Here is a 20631-nt window from a genome sequence, read left to right on the forward strand (position 1 = left end):
ACCATTGTGTGACTGCTATGTAAGATATTTAATAATTTACTGAAATATATTGACCCTGCATGCAATTGTCTGATGTCTGGAGTGGCGAACTGCCCCATTCATGTTTCTATTGTTCTCACTGTTTCAAGTATGAGACACAATCCTCATTCTTTTATCATTACTCTTTTGTTTTTATTCAGCCATTATTAGACTTTATTTTGGCATTACATGGCTTACCAATCCACACCACCATGATACCAATATACCCGTCAACAATTTGATCTCACAATGGTCTCACCATGAGCTCCCAGGATACTTGTGATGTGGTCACAATGTGAGGTCACAGTGAGTTAAAATTGAAAATTCACAGCACCCTCACTGTGTGCTCATACCATGGTCACAATGTGAGGTCAAAATGCACTCACTGCACAGGTCTATTGGGGTTCAGACGTTTAGCTGAGCGTAAGTATTCTAGGTTCTTGTGGTCTGTGAGAACGATAAAGGGGTGTGCGGCTCCCTCGAGCCAGTGGCGCCACTCCTCTATTGCTAACTTTATTCAAGTTCAAGTTCAAGTCAGCTTTATTGTCAATTCTTCCACATGTACAGTACATACATACAGAGAATTGAAATTGCATTACTCTCAGACCCTTGGTGCATACAGTTAACATTAAACACGTTCAGATACAGATAAATACAGTTTAAACATATGTACATACAACTATACAATTATACAAATGAGGATATTGTAGAAAAAAATAAGAATTAGATCGATAAAGTGGCATAAGGCGCATGGCAGATAGAGTGCAAAACCAGTTAAATAAAAACAACACTGTGTAGATATATTTGTAGTGCAAAAGAGCTTATCAGTCTGAGGACATTGTAGAAAATAAAAACAAGAGAGATAGATAAAGTGCATAAGGCACATGGCAGAATAGATGGAGTGCAAACCAGTTGAATGTACAAAAACAAAACTGTGCAGATGTTTTGTTTTGTTATGAGTGTAGTGCAAGAAGAGCTTATCAGTCTATTAAAGTGACAAGTCAAAGTGACTGTTCAGATAGATTTTGACTGTCTCAGATAGATTATGGCTAGTAGTTCACGATTGCCCACATCGTAATTTCTTTCAGCATGAGAAAGTTTGCGGGACAAGAAAGCACAAGGATGAACTTTAGAGGACTCACTCTGTCGCTGGGATAATATGGCCCCTACCCCTGTATTAGAGGCGTCGACCTCGACGATGAACTGGCGCTCTGGGTTGGGATGTCGCAGAATGGGTGCTGTGGTGAAACGAGTCTTTAGTTTGTTAAAGGAGAGAAGTGCCTCGGGTGTCCAGCTCAGACGTGATGTGTTGCGTTTGGTCATAGCGGTGAGCGGAGAAGTGACGGAACTGAAGTTGCTGATGAAGCGTCGATAGAAGTTAGCAAACCCCAGGAAACGTTGTAATTCCTTTACTGTTTGAGGCTGTGGCCAGTCGAGTACCGCCCGAACCTTCTTGTCGTCCATAGCCACTCCGTCTTGACTGATTACATATCCGAGGAAGGAGGTGCTGGTTTGGTGGAACTCACATTTCTCTGCCTTTACGTAGAGCTGGTGTTGAAGTAATCGCTCGAGAACTGATCGGACGTGTCGGGTATGTTTCTCTTGAGTGTCTGAATAAATCAGGATGTCGTCAATGTAAACTATTACCCATCTGTCCAACATGTCGCGGAAGATGTCGTTCATGAAAGCTTGAAAGACTGATGGACTGTTGGCGAGCCCAAAGGGCATAACCAAGTACTCATAGTGCCCACTAGTGGTAGAGAAGGCTGTTTTCCATTCATCTCCCTCACGGATTCGGACCAGATTATAGGCGTTGCGTAAATCTAGCTTGGTGTAGAATCTTGCCTTTCGCAACTGTTCGAGGGCTGCTGGGACAAGAGGCAGTGGGTAGCGAAACTTTACCGTAATATCATTCAAGCCTCGATAGTCAATGCATGGTCTGAGCCCTCCGTCCTTCTTCTTAACAAAGAAAAAACCCGCGGATGCAGGAGAGGTGGATTTTCTGATGAACCCCTTGTCTAGTTCCTCTTGAATATAAGTTCTCATGGACTCTGATTCTGGTTGTGATAGAGGGAAAATTCTTCCCTTGGGTGGAGTGGTGCCTGGCAGAAGATCGATTGCGCAATCGACTGAGCGGTGAGTGGGGAGCTGTGAAGCTTTCTTCTTGCTGAAAACCTCTGCGAGGTCGGCATATACAGGGGGCAGATTAAGTGTGTCTTTAGCGTGATTTGTTGTGACTGGGGTTGTGTTGGGGTTTTTGGTTACTCTAGACAGACATTGTTCCTGACACGCAGGTCCCCATTCTGTAATCGGTCCCTCTCTCCAGGATATTTGTGGATCGTGGGTTCGAAGCCAGGGGAGGCCAAGAATCAACGGGTGAGTGGGTGATTGAATTACATAGAACCGAATCCTCTCTGAGTGAAGGGTGCCGATGTGTAGTTGAACGGGCTCGTTGAGGCGGAGAATTTTTCCTTTGCCCAGAGGACGGCCGTCTAGCGCCTCCACTGCCAAGGAGGAATCACAAGAGGTTAGTTTTAGGTGATGTTGCCTGACAAACTCACTGTCAATTAAATTTTCCGCGGCACCTGAGTCTAGAAGTGCCATGGTCTGAATTGTTTGACTCGGAGTGGTTAATCTGACAGAAAGCTTAATACTAGAAGTTGGGCTGAGCGAGAGGGGGATGTCACTCACCGAGCGTTGAGCTGATGATGGCCGAACGGGGCAGGTGTTTCTCACATGGCCTGCTGACCGCAGTACAGATAGAGTTGGTTCTGCATGCGATGCTGCCTCTCCTCAGGAGTAAGGTGAGGGAATCCAAGTTGCATGGGTTCAACGGGGCTTTGAACTTTGGGTGGTAGGCGTGGTGCTGATCGTGTGGTGCAACGGGAGCGAATCAGGTTATCGATGTGGATCGTAAGCTCAATGAACTGGTTAAGATATTTCCCCTCATCCCGACAGGCTAGCTCCGATTGTAGCTCGATGTTCAGACCCTTTCGGAACAGCAATTTCAGGGTATCCTCCACCATCGTAGTTTGCGCTGCCAGAGTACGAAATCTTAATGCATATTCTGCCGCAGTCCTTCCTCCCTGCGATAGTGTCAAAAGCTGCTCTCCTGCACCTCTTCCTTCAGCTGGATGTTCGAACACCTCCTTGAAGTGTTGGAGGAAGGAAGCAAAAGTGGGGAAGGTTGAACCATCGGTCCTCCATACTGCCGTAGCCCACTCCAGAGCTTTGTCGTTGAGCAGAGAGCATACGAAAGCGATGCGGCTGGACTCAGTGGGGTATAGTGAAGGTTGCTGATTCCCGAAGAGTGAGCACTGTAATAAGAAACCTTTGCATTTGGTTGGATCCCCGCCAAACTTCTCGGGAAAGGCGAGTCGTGGGCTGACAGAAGAAGTTTGCATGACAGGAGGATTGTTAGGAACAGGTGGCAGGTTAACGACAACTGGTGGTTGAACTATGTGCAAACCTTGCAAGGTTTGCACATAGTTCAAACCTTGTAATGAGCTCCTCAGTGAGGGTGGTGAGTCGCTGCAGCTGATGTTGATGCAACGCGAGTTGCAAGGCTTGAGCCGAGAGTTCAGTGGTCAGCTGCATAAGCGCTGCTGGATCACTGTTTGGCGAAGTCTTCTGTTGCGAAACATCAGACTGAGAGGTATCCATTTGCAGCTCTTTATTCTCAGAATAGTCAGACAGAACAGGGTAAATTACCGGCAGTAGAATCAACGTAGAACAGGCAGAAATCGTAGTCAGATAAACAGGCAGAATAGTCAGGGCAGGCAGCTTACAATCAGAGTCCGGATAACAATCCGAGTCGGGGCAACCAGAGAAGAATCACAGAGTCGATGAACCAGACAGAGATAGCAACCAAAGTAAACACGGGTAGTAAACGCTCAGAAATGACAGTCAGGGCCAATCAAGACTTCGCAGTGTGTGTGTGGAAGTGTGCTGCTTATATGTGTGTGTGTGAATGAGGTGCAGGTGTGGCAAGGCAATCAGGCCCAGGTATGAGGGATGATGGGAAACTGAGTCTGAATGAGGTTAGTACTCTGGGGATGGCTCCCTCTGGTGGTGCAGAGGGGGCGTGACGGGAGCCTCAATCATAACAGAATCAGTGCTGAAGTTAATGAGAGGATTCTGTGTTAAACTTTAAACACACTGCACGATTTTCGGCTGTCTCAAATGAAAGATTGACATTCTGAAACAATCGTGGTGATTTCTGTAATCATGGCTTCTAATCGGTGGTCCTGTGTCGGACAGTGAGAGAGGTTCAAAGACGGCCGTTGTTATGGTCTTGCGACCAATGATAGCCTACGATACAGCATGATTATTGCACAGTGTGTTTGCTGCTACGATCCACATTTACTGACCAACCAATAAAAATGTGACATGAAATCATGGCAACATGGCGCTAAAACATAAAACTGCTTACCTCAAGCTCTTATCCCATCCTCTTTCGACACTTTTTTTAAGCACACAAAAATAATAAAATTTTTATTTATCATGCTTTTTTTTATTTTCCACTGGCAGACGCTGATGACGTTTTATTCTTTTATAGAAATGTGCTATGTAGCCTACGAGTCAATAGGCGTCATCATCGTGCAGTCTGCACATGTCGTAGCCAAGTTTGCTGTAACCAAGACATGCAGTGATCTTATAGGACTGCTAAAATTGTGCAGTGTGTTTAGGGCTTTACTCTACCTGTCATGAATCTGGTCTATGAACTTCTGTTTACTCACCACCAGAGGGTTAGCACATTGACTCTTGCACCACACCTCAAACTACAATTCCCATAATCCATTGCACTGACGACACACAGCTGATTACACTGATTACACAGCTTACTTAAACCATGGACTTCCTCTTCCTCTCTGCCGAGTATTGTTTAGCATATATCCTAGCGATAGCTACTCTACAGAGCCGTCTCGGTTGTTTGATACCTGCCTGTGTTACCTGTATTATCTCTCTTGCCTTGCCCCTGTTGGATATTGTTCACCGATCGTCGACCTATGCTTGCCCTATGATTACTCTTTGTCTTGCCTGTATTGTTCCTGTTTGCCACTGACTGAACCTTGCTTGTTTTGTAACCACGCCTTTGAATAAAGCTTGCAAATGGATCCGCATGTCTCACGTCTTGTTCGCCCCGTAACACTACCTCTCTGTAGTGTGCACACATTATAAGTGTTCATTTAAAACTGAGGATTTTGCTCTGGGGTTTAAGGGGTTAAAGATGGGAGATGAAAAAACAGCATGAACCAATTGTAATTAATTTATGGCAACAAACTGTAGAAAAACGGAAATTTACTGGCAAACAAGCCATTTACATTTAGTTATTGTGCAAATAGCAGACAGTTGTACTTACTCATTTATACATGTCCAAAAACACATCCAATTAGCTTAAATGAGTAAGAAATTCAAATCTAATGTGAACAAGAAACTAATTCAGACAAAATAAATTCCTTACATAATCACGTAGCATGTTTCAACATGTCACTAGTTTGTTTTGGCATGTTACTAGCATGTGATAGTGTGATTTAACATGTTTCTAGGATGTTTTAATATTTTGTTAGCATGTCCAATGGTTACACCTTGCTACAGACAGACAGAGCTTAGGCAGAAATCTGTTTTTAGATGCTATTATATTGTTATATTTGACCTCCAGGAGTTTGGTTTTGACATGATCTGCCAATACAAAGATACAGATCGAACACAAAGGCGATACCAGTGATAGCAATATGAAAGGCAAATATGTCAAGTGAACAACAGAATTTGTTATATACATGCTTTTAAAAAGTTGTTATTCAAAATATAATTAGTTTAAAATTATACTGACAAAATAATCATTATATGTTATTCTTTTATCAGTGTTACTTTTTCATAGCACGTTTAGCAAATACTATTTATTAAAATTTGACTTACCTTTAAATGATGATTCCATTATTGCTAGCTGTTTTTGTGCTGAAAGTCTTTCTAAAAGTAGCAATTGAGTAAGAGAAACTGAAAGCTAAAGTCTGTAAAAGTACTTGAACACACCTATTTGTTCTGTAAACAAGAAACTCCTGTTTCTTTATCCATATAAAGAATTTGATTGCTGACGTCTTGTGGACTGTTGAAAAAAAAACACCCACCAACTGCAATGATAATGCTTGGAAGAGCTAGGACAATTTTTAATGTAACTCCGATTGGGTTCATCTGAAAGAAGAAAGTCATATACACCTAGGATGCCGCAAGGGTGAGTAAAACACAGGCTAATTTTCATTTTTGGGTGAACTAACCCAAGAGCCCAATTAATGGAAACACTAATCGATATTATGGTGACTTCAAATGAAACAAACATTAGATTAAAACCCCTGTTAATTCTCAATAAGAACCTCTGTAGATGTCTGATTGAAAGACAGTCTGGTTAGTAATAATTGAAGCTGGTAATGCTGTTTGTGGAGTTGTTTAATCCTCTTCTGTGGAGATCTTCAGAGATTTAATGTCTTTTCCCAGGTAGCCACCAGAATCGGGCGCACTTGGCTGTGTGCTGGCAGCGGCTCGCCAGAAGTGAGCAAGGTCTGGCCCAGTAATGGTTGCCAGATTTGGTTCTGGTTGAGAAACGGCACATTTAGCCACATTCAGCCTGACTGTGGGCCACAAGTTTAAAGTCAAAATTTCTGGTTTACTCCTTGTGTGAATGTTTGGTCTCCACAATGGAAGATAAACCTGTACACACACACACACACACACACATATGACTCATGAGTCATATGATTCCGCATACTCATCTTTTGTTTTATGCCAGACTCACTTAGAGTGTTTGTTGCCAAAAAGCTCTTCGTCTTATCTGACCAAAGCACACGGTCCCAGTTGAAGTCCCAGTACCGCTTACCAAACTCCAGACGTTTACATTTGTGATTGTAGGTGAGAAAAGGCTTTTTCCTTGCATGCCTCTCAAACAGCTTGTTGGCATATAGACAGTGTCTGATTGTTGTTAAGCCCTATTTGCACAGGATTAGTATTACCTGGTGACCTCCAGTCATTTGTAATAATTACGGAGGTTGTCTGTGATCTTAATCCCGTGCGAATCGGCCATGTCTGTAATTTGTAAAGTAAAAATTCCCCCGCAAATGACCTACCATATTTCGCCGAACACCGAGGACCTGTGATTAATATTAGTCCCGTGCGAATCGGCATCTCTGTAATTTGGCTAGAATTTGGCGGGGGCGTGTAGGCTATCTTGTTTCCTGTGCGCCTTTTTTTTTCCATCCTTCGCGAAGAATGGAGGCTGCGTTGGAGTGTTTTGAATGTATTTTGGGTGCTGGATCATATGACTATACACCATACAATGATACAATTTGCAGAAAGAGAAAGAAAACCATCAGAAGAGTGAAAACAAAAAGAAATATAGCTGCAAGCCCAAGCCGTCAGTGCATACGCCACCCCGGTGGCATCAATAAAACGGTGCCCAGCGAGTACACACATTACAGTAACCCTCTGGCAGTTTGGTTTTAAGGGATACGGCAATTAAAGGGTTAATCCAAACCAACAACTCTGTGAAACACACACACAGAACAACATATAAAACTTTATAACTTTGTAACACTTTACAATAAGGTTTCAGTTTTTAACATTAACTATATTAATTAACATGAACAATAAGTATCTAGTATTTATGGTACCACTTTCTATGAAGCCCGTATTTATAACACGTAATAAAGGTATTCTTAAGGCATTATAACGAATGCATAATGCATTATAAATAACATTATAAGTAAATCTGCAACTACATGTCATCTAGCAGGCATGAGAGTATTAGTAGTGCGTCTGCTGAATATACTGTATGCTAACACTTTATTTTGATGGTTCCTCAACAGACAAACTGAGTATAGGATACTTTGCAAGTATGTGAACATTCTACCGACCCTACCTAAGTCTACTGATACAATTAGTTTTATACAAACGTTCATGCACTCAAGAGATGTCCTAAGATGTTTATAGGCAGCTACAAATGTTTTGTTCTCGAGCATATATATAATGTTTAATAATTGTATTTTCATACTTTATTAATGATCAATTTAACTTTTCTAAATTATTATGTTATTTACAAACCAGTTATTTAGGAGTTTTCAGTTTTCACCCCAAAAAAAGAAAACTAAACCTCTGCAATTTCATTGAAAAAATGAAAATGTAAGTGTACAGTTGAAAAAATATTTCTGTTCTGTATCCCTCTGTGTTGTGTTTGTTTATTTTTTCTGTTAGGAAGATGACTGAGCCTTTAAATCTCCTTTGTAATAGATATGCCTAATAAATAAAGAACAAGCCATTTATAGCTGTATTTAAAAACTGCTTACTAATGACTATTAATGTTGCCACAATGCTTTATAAAGGATGAACTAACTATTTACTAATGTTTACCTAATGATTCATAGCATGCAGTTATTATAAAGTGTTACCCTATAATGTATTATAATTGTTGTTATGATTATTCATGAGATTTTATAACACATTATAAGGATTTTTTATAATGCATTATGCATTCATTATAATGCCTTAAGAATACCCTTATAATGCATTATAAATACGGGCTTCATATAAAGTGTTACCGTATTTATTAGTGTTAGTTAATATTCAAAACTGAAACATTATTAAGATTTAAAGTTTTAAATTACGAACATTTTGATTAACTAACATCAACAAACATTAATAAATGTTGTGAAAATATATTTTTCTTTGGTAGTTCTTTGTAGTCAATGCATTTACTAATGTTAACAAAGGAGACATTATTATAGTTACCAAAGCTTTTAATAATTTATAAGCATTTTTAAACGATTTATTTTTCCATGAACTAACATGAATAATTTTTACTAATACAAATAAATGAAGTAAAAATATATTGTTCATCCTTAATGCTATTTGTGAATTAACCACTGTTAAAAAAATATATATTTTATAAGTTGTTAGTTAACATCAACAATAATTATATACCATTTATTAATGTTAATTAATATTAAGTCCAAAATGTATTAATACATTATTAAAATGTAAAGTTGTATATTTTGAACATAACATTAAAAAGATTAATAAATGCTTTAAAAAAAAATTTTCTTTGTTAGTTCATACTATCATGGAAGAATTAACATGCTGTAAAAATATATTTTTCATTGTTAGTTAGTTTAGAGGAAGACAGGATTCCCCATGTGTGCTGGTGCTTTGGATGGCACACACATCCCAATCATTGCCCCAGTGAGCTATCCCACAGACTACTATAACAGAAAAGGATGGTACAGTGTTCTTCTTCAAGGACTTGTAGACCACACTTACTGCTTCCTTGATTTCGATGTTGGCTGGCCTGGGAAGTGCCACGTTTTTGAGTGTTCCCGTCTGTGCCGCAAGCTGGAGGATGGTACTTTTTTCCCTCCATTCAGCAGAAACATCCAAAGGGATGATATACTGTACCTGTCCTGATAGTAGCCAATTCAGCCTACAGCTTGACTAGCAACATAATGAAGCCATTCCCGGAAGGTACAGCGAGGGGACCCAGGGCAGCCTACAACGCCTCGTTGAACTCTTAAATACCGGGAACATTCAATTCTACAGTGATTCAATTAAATTTCAATATCTTTGGTAAGAACTATGTAATGGTCAATTAATGGTTTGTGAATATATCTTTGGGACACTTGTTTTGGTTACATCTGTGTCCCTGGCAGTGTCACTATCCCACGCAATGTGCCAAAGTTCAGTTGAGTGATGCACCTGTTAATAAAAGGACGTTTTTGAACTCGCATAATTCCTTTTATTTTTATTCTCAATTAAAGTGATGCTGTTGTGTGGACTTCGTATTATGCTGTAATGGTGGTAGGCTACTCCCAAACAGGGATTTTGCAAGTGCAGGTTTATTGCCTTCTATAACAACATCAACCAGACAAGCCTTGTTTCACAGCCTAGTCTATTTATACATGAATGTGCACACACATCAAAGCATCACTGTAACGGAGAATAACAATAAAAGTTATTATGAGAGCTCAATACAATTACCTGCTTGTAGCAGGTGCATCACTCAGCTGAACTTGGGCGCCTAGTGTGGTAGTGTTGTTGTCTCTGAAACAAGTATGTAGTCAAAACAAGTGCTGCCAAAAGGTACATTCACAAAAAAATTAACAGGTTGTTGTATTATCTACAACTAATCATATCATCCACTCTCTCCTCAGTAACTACCTACATTTGTGTACCTTATTGAAAAGTTTACCAACATGAGAGCCCACCTTGTGGCTTGGGTTCAGCAGGAGGAGGAGGAGGGGGTGTTGGTGCTTTGGAGGCTGAGCCATGACTGGATGCCTCATTGTCTGCATCATTTTCCCTGGAGATGTTGTGATCCTCAGGGCTCTCAGGTGAACCTATTGAATACAAAAGAAAATTGTACAAAAGAACCTGTAAATCGAGCAGGTTCACTCAGTAACTATTTACTAGTAATGCTTTTTTCTTATTTCTTTATATAAACATAGAGAAGATATAAAGTCAACTATCGAATATAGACTATAGAACATAAGCACATAGAAATGAATGACAGACAGAAAAAGGTCATATATATTTACATACAATGCAACGTTGACTGAGAAACGCAAAGATAACTGTAAGGAACAAAGTATTTACAATAGTAAATACAAGAAGTCGTTACTTATATTGCTTCTAGATGCGCATAAAAACTATTTACATTTTAAAATTCTGCCTCAATGTAACAATACATCCATGTAGATGTTATGATAAAAATAATCTAGATTCTTTTGCACTGAGCTGATGAACTCCTCATCCCGAAAGATTCTTTCAACTGCGAAGTCAGTGTTCCTTATCTGTGATGAAATCGCACCACTGAAGTCCACTTAAGGCAAGCTGGCCTTGAACCTGGTAATAATACTTGTGGCGCTTTTTAAGGCAGGCCTGGCCTCGAACTGTGATCAGGTGTCTCACTTGAGAAACATCTTAAACATCGCAAGTCTTTACCTCTACCAAACCAAATGGTGGTGTCTCTCTTGGGTTGAATACTTTAGCATCAGGGCTCGCCTGCGAGGTGAGGTACATCAGGGTGGATGATGATCCCACACTGCATCACAGAGACATCACAAAAATCAGAATACTGCCTTAAAATGTCTGGTTCCAGATCCAGCCCTCTTTTCATTGCAGCTGTCTGGGGAGTTCCTCTGAGAATGTGAGCTGCTAAGGCTTTGGCAGAAGACTCTCCATGAACATGGCATATTTCACCAAATCTGCTGGCTGTAAGTCAGGGTTTCCATACTTGGGTCCACAGCTGGCATCTATCTGTCTTTCTATCATCTATCTGTTTTATTTAATCTATGTCTATCTATCTATCCATCTGTCTATCCATCTGCCTATCTATCATCTGTCTGTGTGTATGTTTATCTATCTGTCTATCTATCTTTAAGAATTTATCATTTGCAAAATAATATCAACCAAATGCTTCTATGAAAAGTAAACAAAAATAAACAATCTATTATGTAATAAATTAAAATGACAGGTGTGGGTACATTTTACACCAGTTCTGGTGCGATTCTTGGTTTTTCTTGGTTTACACACTGCCATGTCATTAGTCGCCTCTGGTGCAATTCCCTGTAATATAATAATGATGATGATGATAAATGATTAATTGACAGCTAGTCCAACATCGCTAAATGCATTGATGAATAATAAAGTCTTATCTGTGTCCTAGGCTGGTGCCAGGTCTGCGATGAAATTCCTCCATTTCAGGCCCCAAAAGGAAAAAATGCTTATAAATAATAGTTCATTTAATAAGGCTAATGTTTAATTAAATAAAAACCTTATTAAAAATTAGACAAATTCTGTAATTATTATGTATTATTAGCTACAGGACCCCCCCAACCAGAAAAAGAAATTGACCACACCATTCCCCCTCTTTTTTTTTTTTTTTTTGCTGAATGTCGCAGCAGAAATCGAGACTCATCAGACCAGGCAATTGTTTTTCCAATTTTGGTGAGCCTGTGTGAATTGTAGCCTCCGTTTCCTGTTCTTAGCTGACAGGAGCGGCACCTGGTGTGGTCTTCTGCTGCTGTAGCCCATCTGCTTCAGGGTTTGATGTGTTGTGCGTTCAGAGATGGTATTCTGCATACCTTGGTTGTAACGAGTGGTTATTTGAGTTACTGTTGCCTTTCTATCATCTCTAACCTGTCTGCCCATCCACACAACTGCCGCTCACTGGATATTTTCTCTTTTTCGGACCATTAATCACAATTTATGTTCCTTCCTATTAAGCTAAAGTTAATTAACACAATTTTTTAACCGGCGCAGCTTTTGTAGACTTTACAGTAGTGGTAGTGGAAGCGCACAGACCAATTGCATGCGAGTTAAGCCATCCCACATGATACCACTCAGCCAATCAAGTCTGGTAAACATTGCGACTCGACAGTGCAGACAGATGAGAGATTTAGCGGCAAGTTACACATGAAAAGACGGCGAAAGATAGCGATACAGTATATGTATAAAACAAAAGGAGAGATACAGACGACTGCGCCGGAGAAAGTTGAGAAACAGGCAAGTGAGAAGAAGAAAGAGAGAGAAACAGACGAGTGAGAAGAAGAGAGAGAGAGAAACGGACGAGTGAGAAGAAGAAAGAGAGAGAAACAAACGAGTGAGACGGAGAAAGAGAGAGAAATTGATGAGTGAGAAGAAGAGAGAGAGAGAAACGGACGAGTGAGAAGAAGAAAGAGAGAGAAACAAACGAGTGAGACGGAGAAAGAGAGAGAAACAGACGAGTGAGAAGAAAGGGAGAGAAACAGACGAGTGAGAAGAAGAAAGAGAGAGAAACAGACGAGTGAGAAGAAGAAAGAGAGAGAAACAGACGAGTGAGACGGAGAAAGAGAGAGAAACAGACGAGTGAGAAGAAGAAAGAGAGAGAAACAAACGAGTGAGACGGAGAAAGAGAGAGAAACGGACGAGTGAGACGGAGAAAGAGAGAGAAACAGACGAGTGAGACGGAGACAGAGAGAGAAACAGACGAGTGAGAAGAAGAAAGAGAGAGAAACAGACGAGTGAGAAGAAAGAGAGAGAAACAGACGAGTGAGAAGAAGAAAGAGAGAGAAACGGACGAGTGAGACAGAGAAAGAGAGAGAAACGGACGAGTGAGAAGAAGAAAGAGAGAGAAACGGACGAGTGAGACGGAGACAGAGAGAGAAACGGACGAGTGAGACAGAGAAAGAGAGAGAAACGGACGAGTGAGACAGAGAAAGAGAGAGAAACAGACGAGTGAGACGGAGAAAGAGAGAGAAACAGACGAGTGAGACGGAGAAAGAGAGAGAAACAGACGAGTGAGACGGAGACAGAGAGAGAAACAGACGAGTGAGAAGAAGAAAGGGAGAGAAACAGACGAGTGAGAAGAAGAAAGAGAGAGAAACAGACGAGTGAGAAGAAGAAAGAGAGAGAAACAGACGAGTGAGAAGAAGAAAGAGAGAGAAACAGACGAGTGAGAAGAAGAAAGAGAGAGAAACGGACGAGTGAGACGGAGACAGAGAGAGAAACGGACGAGTGAGACAGAGAAAGAGAGAGAAACAGACGAGTGAGACAGAGAAAGAGAGAGAAACGGACGAGTGAGACAGAGAAAGAGAGAGAAACAGACGAGTGAGAAGAAGAAAGAGAGAGAAACAGACGAGTGAGAAGAAGAAAGAGAGAGAAACAGACGAGTGAGAAGAAGAAAGAGAGAGAAACGGACGAGTGAGACGGAGACAGAGAGAGAAACGGACGAGTGAGACAGAGAAAGAGAGAGAAACGGACGAGTGAGACAGAGAAAGAGAGAGAAACAGACGAGTGAGATGGAGAAAGAGAGAGAAACAGACGAGTGAGAAGGAGAAAGAGAAACAAACGAGTGAGACGGAGAAAGTGAGAGAAACAGACGAGTGAGAAGAAGAAAGAGAGAGAAACAGACGAGTGAGAAGGAGAAAGAGAGAAACAAACGAGTGAGAAGAAGAAAGAGAGAGAAACAGACGAGTGAGAAGAAGAAAGAGAGAGAAACAGACGAGTGAGAAGGAGAAAGAGAGAAACAAACGAGTGAGAAGAAGAAAGAGAGAAACAAACGAGTGAGGAGATTTTTGATTTTCAAAACCCTTTTTATTACAATTTACATCACAAAAACCACTATTACAAACTGCCAACCAACACCATTGATATTAAAAACAAGCAAAAAACTTAAAAGACAGAAAACAACAACTCTTCTTCAACAATTTCACAAAGGATCTTATTTAAACACCATATTACCTCAAAAGATAAAAGATCATGCATTAATCTATAATAATGATAATCAATCAAAATCCTAGATTTGACTAAATTTACAAAAACTGCTGCCAAACTGTTGCAAACATTTTGCTCAATTTTTTCTTTTCTTGTGGCATAAATCGCCATTTTTGCCTGACCCAACAAGAAATTTAACAATTGACACAGATGACGATTTTTCTTCACATATTTAAACCCACAAATAAACACTTTAATTGAGAAACCTACATCAAAAGAAGCAAAAAGTTTTCTCAAAATATCAAATACGGGTTTTAACCTCACACAGTGCATAAACGCATGAAAGATAGTCTCTTTTTCCAAACAAAAAGGGCAACCGTCAGTCACTTCAGAATTTATCAAAGACACAAAAGCATTTACTGCAATAGCACCGTGTAACACTCTCCACTGTAAATCCCCAGTTTTTTTGACTAATGGTGACTTATACAAGGCTCTCCATTCTGGTTTTTCATTGACAGTAAGATTGAGTATTTTTCGCCAAGGTGTATCACACTTGTTGTCTAAAAATTTCTTATTAAAAGCTTTTACACAAACCTTGTACAGTTATTTTCCAAGTGATACATGTGAACCCACAATCATTACTTCTTTACAATCCAAAAACATACTGTTGTGTTCTCCCAAAATGGGAGATATACCCAACTTCGGAAAAGGGTCTTTACAATCAGGATTTATTAACCCCTTTGAATATTGATCCAACAGTTCTGTCTCTTCCTCAGTAAGAGCCGATCTCCATTTTTCAAGAGCTTTTGCTACTATACGGCAGGATTTGAGTCCCAAATGCTCGGCAATCGCGGTCACATTCTTAAAAGCAGATCCCGCTATATGTTGTAAATGATCGACTACTGTCAACTTGGCATTACACAAAGTCCTTTCCGGTATGAGGAACGAAAACTCACGTGATAAGTCCAAACGTGAGCCACAGACCAATGGTTCTTGAAGTAACCAAAACAGAGAAGCCACATTGTTTTCCCTATTTTTCTTAAATAGAGACCAGACTTTAAATAAGTTGCGATAAAAAACTGGAGAATTAGATAGTTTTAATCTTTGAGAGTCCAACCAGAACAAAGTTTTGTCCATTCCACGCCCTTCAATATTCCGAAGAATTGCACAGGCAGCTCCCATCCAGCTCGACTCTGAGGAGCACTGTAAAAGTCTCTGTACATATTGCAGACGAAATGCAGCCGTTCGGCTCTGCAAGTGTATCAAACCAAGTCCTCCTTCGTCTTTTGATAAATACAGAACACTTTTTGGTACCCAGTGCATTCGGTCCCAGAAAAAATCTATTAACATTGACTGGATTTTCATCAATACATCTACTGGGGGATCTATACAGACCAGGCGGTGCAGAAGTGCAGAGGCAACCAGATTGTTGATGATCAAGATTCTTCCTTTATATGAAATTTTAGGAAGTAAAAACCTCCACTTATCCAGTCGCCCTTTGACCTTTTCAACAGTGCCTTCAAAATTCTTTTTTACAATATTTTCATTTCCTAAAAAGACTCCTAGATATTTAAAACCGTCTCTTGTCCATTTTAGACCATCAGGAACTCCTGGTTCACCTTTTGGCCATTTTCCAACTAATATGGCTTCACTTTTTTTCCAGTTAACCTTTGCCGAAGAAAGAGACTTAAAATCATCCAAAACCTTCAACATCACATTGACATCATTGGGTTCACTGATTATGACAACGACGTCATCAGCGTACGCTGACAACTTAAAAACATTTACACAATTTGGCATGCGCAATCCACACACATCAGTTCTTAGTTTATTTAACAGGGGTTCTATGGCTAAGGTGTATAACATGCCTGACAGCGCACAGCCTTGTCTGACACCCCTGTACACCCTAAACGGAGAGCATAAGTCACCATTAATCTTTAATATACTCTCAACGCCACAATACATCATTTTAATCATTGCAATAAAATCTGAACTAAAACCAAAGGCTTTTAAAACGTTCCATAAATAAATATGCTCGACTCTGTCGAAAGCCTTCTCTTGATCGATTGATATCATACCAAAATCTATGTCAAAAATGTTTCCACAGTCTACAATGTCTCTAATAAAAGAAACATTATCAAAGATTCTTCTTCCTGGGACACAATATGACTGATCTGGATGAACAATAGATCCAATGACTTCACCCAATCTGATGGCTAAAGCTTTAGACAATATTTTATAGTCATTACATAATAAACTTACTGGTCTCCAATTTATGATGTCATTTAAATCTCCTTTTTTCGGCAATAAAGTAATAATTGCCCTCCGGCAGCTTTGTGGCAGTTGTCCATTTGCCAAACTCTCATTAAAAACTGTTACCAATTCTGGACCTATTTCTACCCAAAAAGATTTATAAAATTCAGTTGTAATGCCATCAATACCTGGTGCCTTTCCATTTTCCATTTTTTAAGGGCATTTTCAAGCTCAACAACACTGAAAGTTTTACTAATTTCCTCATTTGCAGTTTTTGTTATCTGTGGTAAATTTTCAAAAAAATCCAAATTTTCATCTTGTTCTTCTGAAATTTCACTTTTGTACAAATCTTTATAAAAATGTACAGCTCTTTTTCTAATATCTGAAGGATTTGTCAATAAAAACCCTTTTTCCGACCGCAAGGCATGAATAAACTTTTTCTGACCATTCTTTTTTTCTAAACTGAAAAAGAATTTTGAAGGAGCATCCATTAATTCTACACTTTGGAAACGGGATCTAATAATAGCACCTTTTGTTGTACAACCTAGCATATCGGCTAACAAATTCTTTTTCTTTTTAATGTGCTCTATATATATGGCTTCCTTTGTGGACTCTGCAAGCTCCTGTAGCTTCATCAACTCTTCTTCTAACGCACTCATTGATCTATTTATGTCTCTTGTGGCGTTGTGAGTATATTGTTGACACAACTGTTTGATTTGTATCTTCACAAAATCCCACCACTGCTGCAAAGTTAAGAAAGAAGCTTTCATAGATTTAGCATTTGTCCAAAACTCTTTAAAAACTTCTCTAAAAAAAGTGTCACACAATAAATTATTGTTAAAATGCCAAAAAGCACTTTTTGATTTCACAAAACTTTTTGCTACAACACATTTTATCAAGCAATGATCAGAAAGACAAACCGGACTAATTGAACATTCTCTAAACATACTTAATTGATGCTTAAAGCCATAAAATCTATCAAGCCTTGCCAGCGATAGCTGATTATCGTGAATGTGAGCCCAAGTGTACTGTCTCTGTGTACCATGGAAATTTCTCCATATATCAATTAAGCTATGAGACTTTTTCATTTGAATTAGCCTCTTTCTTGACTGCATATGTGGTTCAACATGATTCCGATCTATGACATTTTCAGTGCAATTAAAATCCCCTCCTAACATTAACAGATCATCATTATTACAATCATTTAAAACATCATCCAAAGTGTTAAAAAAATCATTCTTTCCAAAGCTATAGTTGGAACATATACACAGACAAAAACAAAAGAACTATTTTCAAAAACAGCTTTGATCTTCAGCAACCTTCCTTTAATTGTTTCCTCTACATTATAGGAATATGGAGTAAAGTTTTTAGAAAATAACACCGCAACTCCGCCACTCAATGAAGTAAGATGGCTTAACACTTTAACCTTCAACCCCATTTAGGGCCTCGCAGGTGAAAATAACCTACCTGAATTAAAATGGTAACAGTTTGTGACAAAGTGTGCTTACACAAACAAATTAGGTATCTTTGGAAAGAAGAGACTCTGGGCTTTACTATCTATCATCCAGAGTTGATAATGCTCAAAAAGATAAAAAGTTATAGACACTGACGTGCCTTGAAAAATATTTTTCCACACTGAATGTTTTTTTATTTCATATACAAATACATGAAATAAGTCCTGGAGCAATCCAGAAAAGTAATGGATCGAAAGCCATGTGTCTCATCAGTTCATATTTCAAATTTGAAGAAGATACCATGAAAAATGAGATTCCTGCAATATTTTTTCTGAAACTATTTATAGTCCCCCCACCCCCCTGTTTGAGGAAAAATAACCACCAAATGGATTGCAGAATTATACAAGCTATTTTAGTCATTATACATGTTCCTGCATAGTTTTTCAATTATAAAATAATAGACAGATTTATTTGAGCACTAAAAAATACAAAAATAATTATTTGAGTAATAAAAAAGGAAAAAAAATAGAAAAAAATGCTTTGTATATAGTATGTATACTGAAGTATTCTTCGTTATTCGTTATTACAATGATAAATATCACTGCCAGACGTGAAGTGATATTGCCAGACATGGTCATAGAGTCAGTAAACACACGCTGATGTGCTTCCATTCAGATTATAATCAAACAGATGGGCCATATAATCAATAATAGCTGATCAATGAATCACAATGATAGCCGTCATAGAGTCGCTAATAAACACGCTGATGTGCGTCCATACATATTATAATCATGCAGACACGGCCACATTCCCCACACAATACACACACACACATATAAAAAATGTAGAAGAAAAAAAAAACAGTTTTTTATGGATAAAGCAGATCGCTAAGTTATGCCCCGCTCAGATGACAGCGTGCGTCACAGAAGCGTCACTGCCGGCAGGAGGGAGCGCCAAATTCAAATAATCTATATTCCGCTTTTCTGAGACTTTTTTTTCCGTAGACGGTCTCATTATGTTTGTAAGACCGTATTCTACAAAATCGTTTTGTTTTTTTACCACCAAGACGCTGTTTTTGAGCGTAATTTATTCCATAACGGACGCGAACAATAACTCTCTGAAGAAATGAAACGTAAACAAAGGAATATTCATCCTTATTACAACGTTATTGTTTCGCTGGACTAAAAGTGCTCGCTGGGATGTTTTTCTGTGGACCCTTACCTCTCTAACTAAACTGGGATTTCAGCAGTGGACGCGTTTGTGGCTCGTTATTACAATGATAAAGGTACGTACGGCTTTTTTACTCTGCGTGTTTGGATGTGTACTGCGTACACAAATGTAGCAAATTTGTGCCACTCATTCCTTATAAGCTTTCCATCGAAAAACAGCGATCTGTCGTCGATGCTTGAGGCTTAGACCCTCAGAATGATATAGAGTTTGACAAGATTAACTTTGTCCCGTTTCATTTATTCTATTAGAAAACAATGACACATGCAAACAAAGAGCGTTCAGTGCGAGGTCGCTCTGGTGCAGGCTAACAGGTTAAAATCACTAATCCGTCAAATTCTTTAACCCATTCTACAGCATTTGATACATCACTATGGGTCTCTTGTATGAACAACACATCAATTCTCTTATGTTTCATTAATTCAAATACTTGAGCTCTCTTCTTAAAATCCCTTGCTCCGTTAACATTCAAGGAAGCAAAATGTATTTCCCCCATAAAGGATAAAAAAAGAGAGCAAAAGAAATAATAAAGCCATAAAAGATGCATCAATTTATCCATTCTGGCTGGTTTCACTGGGCTCACCTGACTGACTACTTAATTTCGTAAGAATTTTCTTAAGACGGTAAACCTCTTGATTGGTGAAACAACTTTCACTTCTAAAAAGCCTTACCTTCTCAATGAACTGTACTATGTCAGGAAAATACTCCTCTAGTTTAACCTTTTTCACATTTTTTGTCATTTTCAAAAAGGACTTAATATCTCCAACAGTATATGTACGGCTAGAGAAACCACTTTGGGGAAGACTAACATTGACACTACATTCTGACATGTCACTTTCACTCTCAGTGTCAGTCTGGCTGATGTGAATACCATCTGTTCTTTTTGCTTTTTTATCAGCAGGGCATTCCAACAACTTCCTTTTTTGGGGGATTTTAAAAAAGCATTCTTTATCTTCCAACACAAAACCCCCATCCTCTGGGTGTACCCTAGCCTCGTCTTCACTGTCTCTACCATCATCTGAATCACATTCTGCTTGTTCTATCCTCTGGGAACTTATGACCTCCTCTTCCTCAGCTACAGCTACACTGACTTCTTCAACAACTTCTTTTTCTATAGTCTTAGAGACACTCTCCACCACTGTTGGAGCAACTAACACCCTACTTGGACCCGGCATCTCCTCAACAACTGTGGCGATTTCACCCTGCACTTCAGTTACATTTTCTGAAGCAACAGTTGATGCAGTTTTATTTGTGTTATCCTCTCTTTTTGGACAAGCACGGATCAGGTGTCCATTTTCACCGCAGCCAAAGCACCTCATTGTATTAGTAGTGGCATATATCACATAATTAAATTCTTCATGCCGAAAATTTAGAGTCAAATCAAGTTCCTCAACGTTATCTTTCAATACAATGTAAACATAACGCCTAAAAGACACCACATGTTTCA

At 39.2% G+C, this 20631-nt stretch overlaps 2 protein-coding genes across 2 annotated transcripts in view; one reads left to right on the top strand and one right to left on the bottom strand.

Moving 5' to 3' along the window:
* Positions 1-20631, bottom strand: part of LOC306866526 (NACHT, LRR and PYD domains-containing protein 12-like) — a 422442-nt gene that overhangs the window by 359348 nt on the left and 42463 nt on the right. The gene's annotated exons all lie outside the window — the stretch shown is intronic.
* LOC306867223 (ribonuclease inhibitor-like) overlaps positions 18530-20631 on the top strand; it is a 174944-nt gene continuing 172842 nt past the window's right edge. The window contains exon 1 of the mRNA XM_079412817.1: positions 18530-19515. Coding sequence (XP_079268943.1) covers positions 19449-19515 — 67 coding nt within the window. The 5' untranslated portion in view covers positions 18530-19448. The remainder of the gene's footprint in view (positions 19516-20631) is intronic.

The sequence above is a fragment of the Barbus barbus genome, assembly GCF_936440315.1.
Source record: "Barbus barbus genome assembly, chromosome: 4".
Taxonomy (NCBI): domain Eukaryota; kingdom Metazoa; phylum Chordata; class Actinopteri; order Cypriniformes; family Cyprinidae; genus Barbus; species Barbus barbus.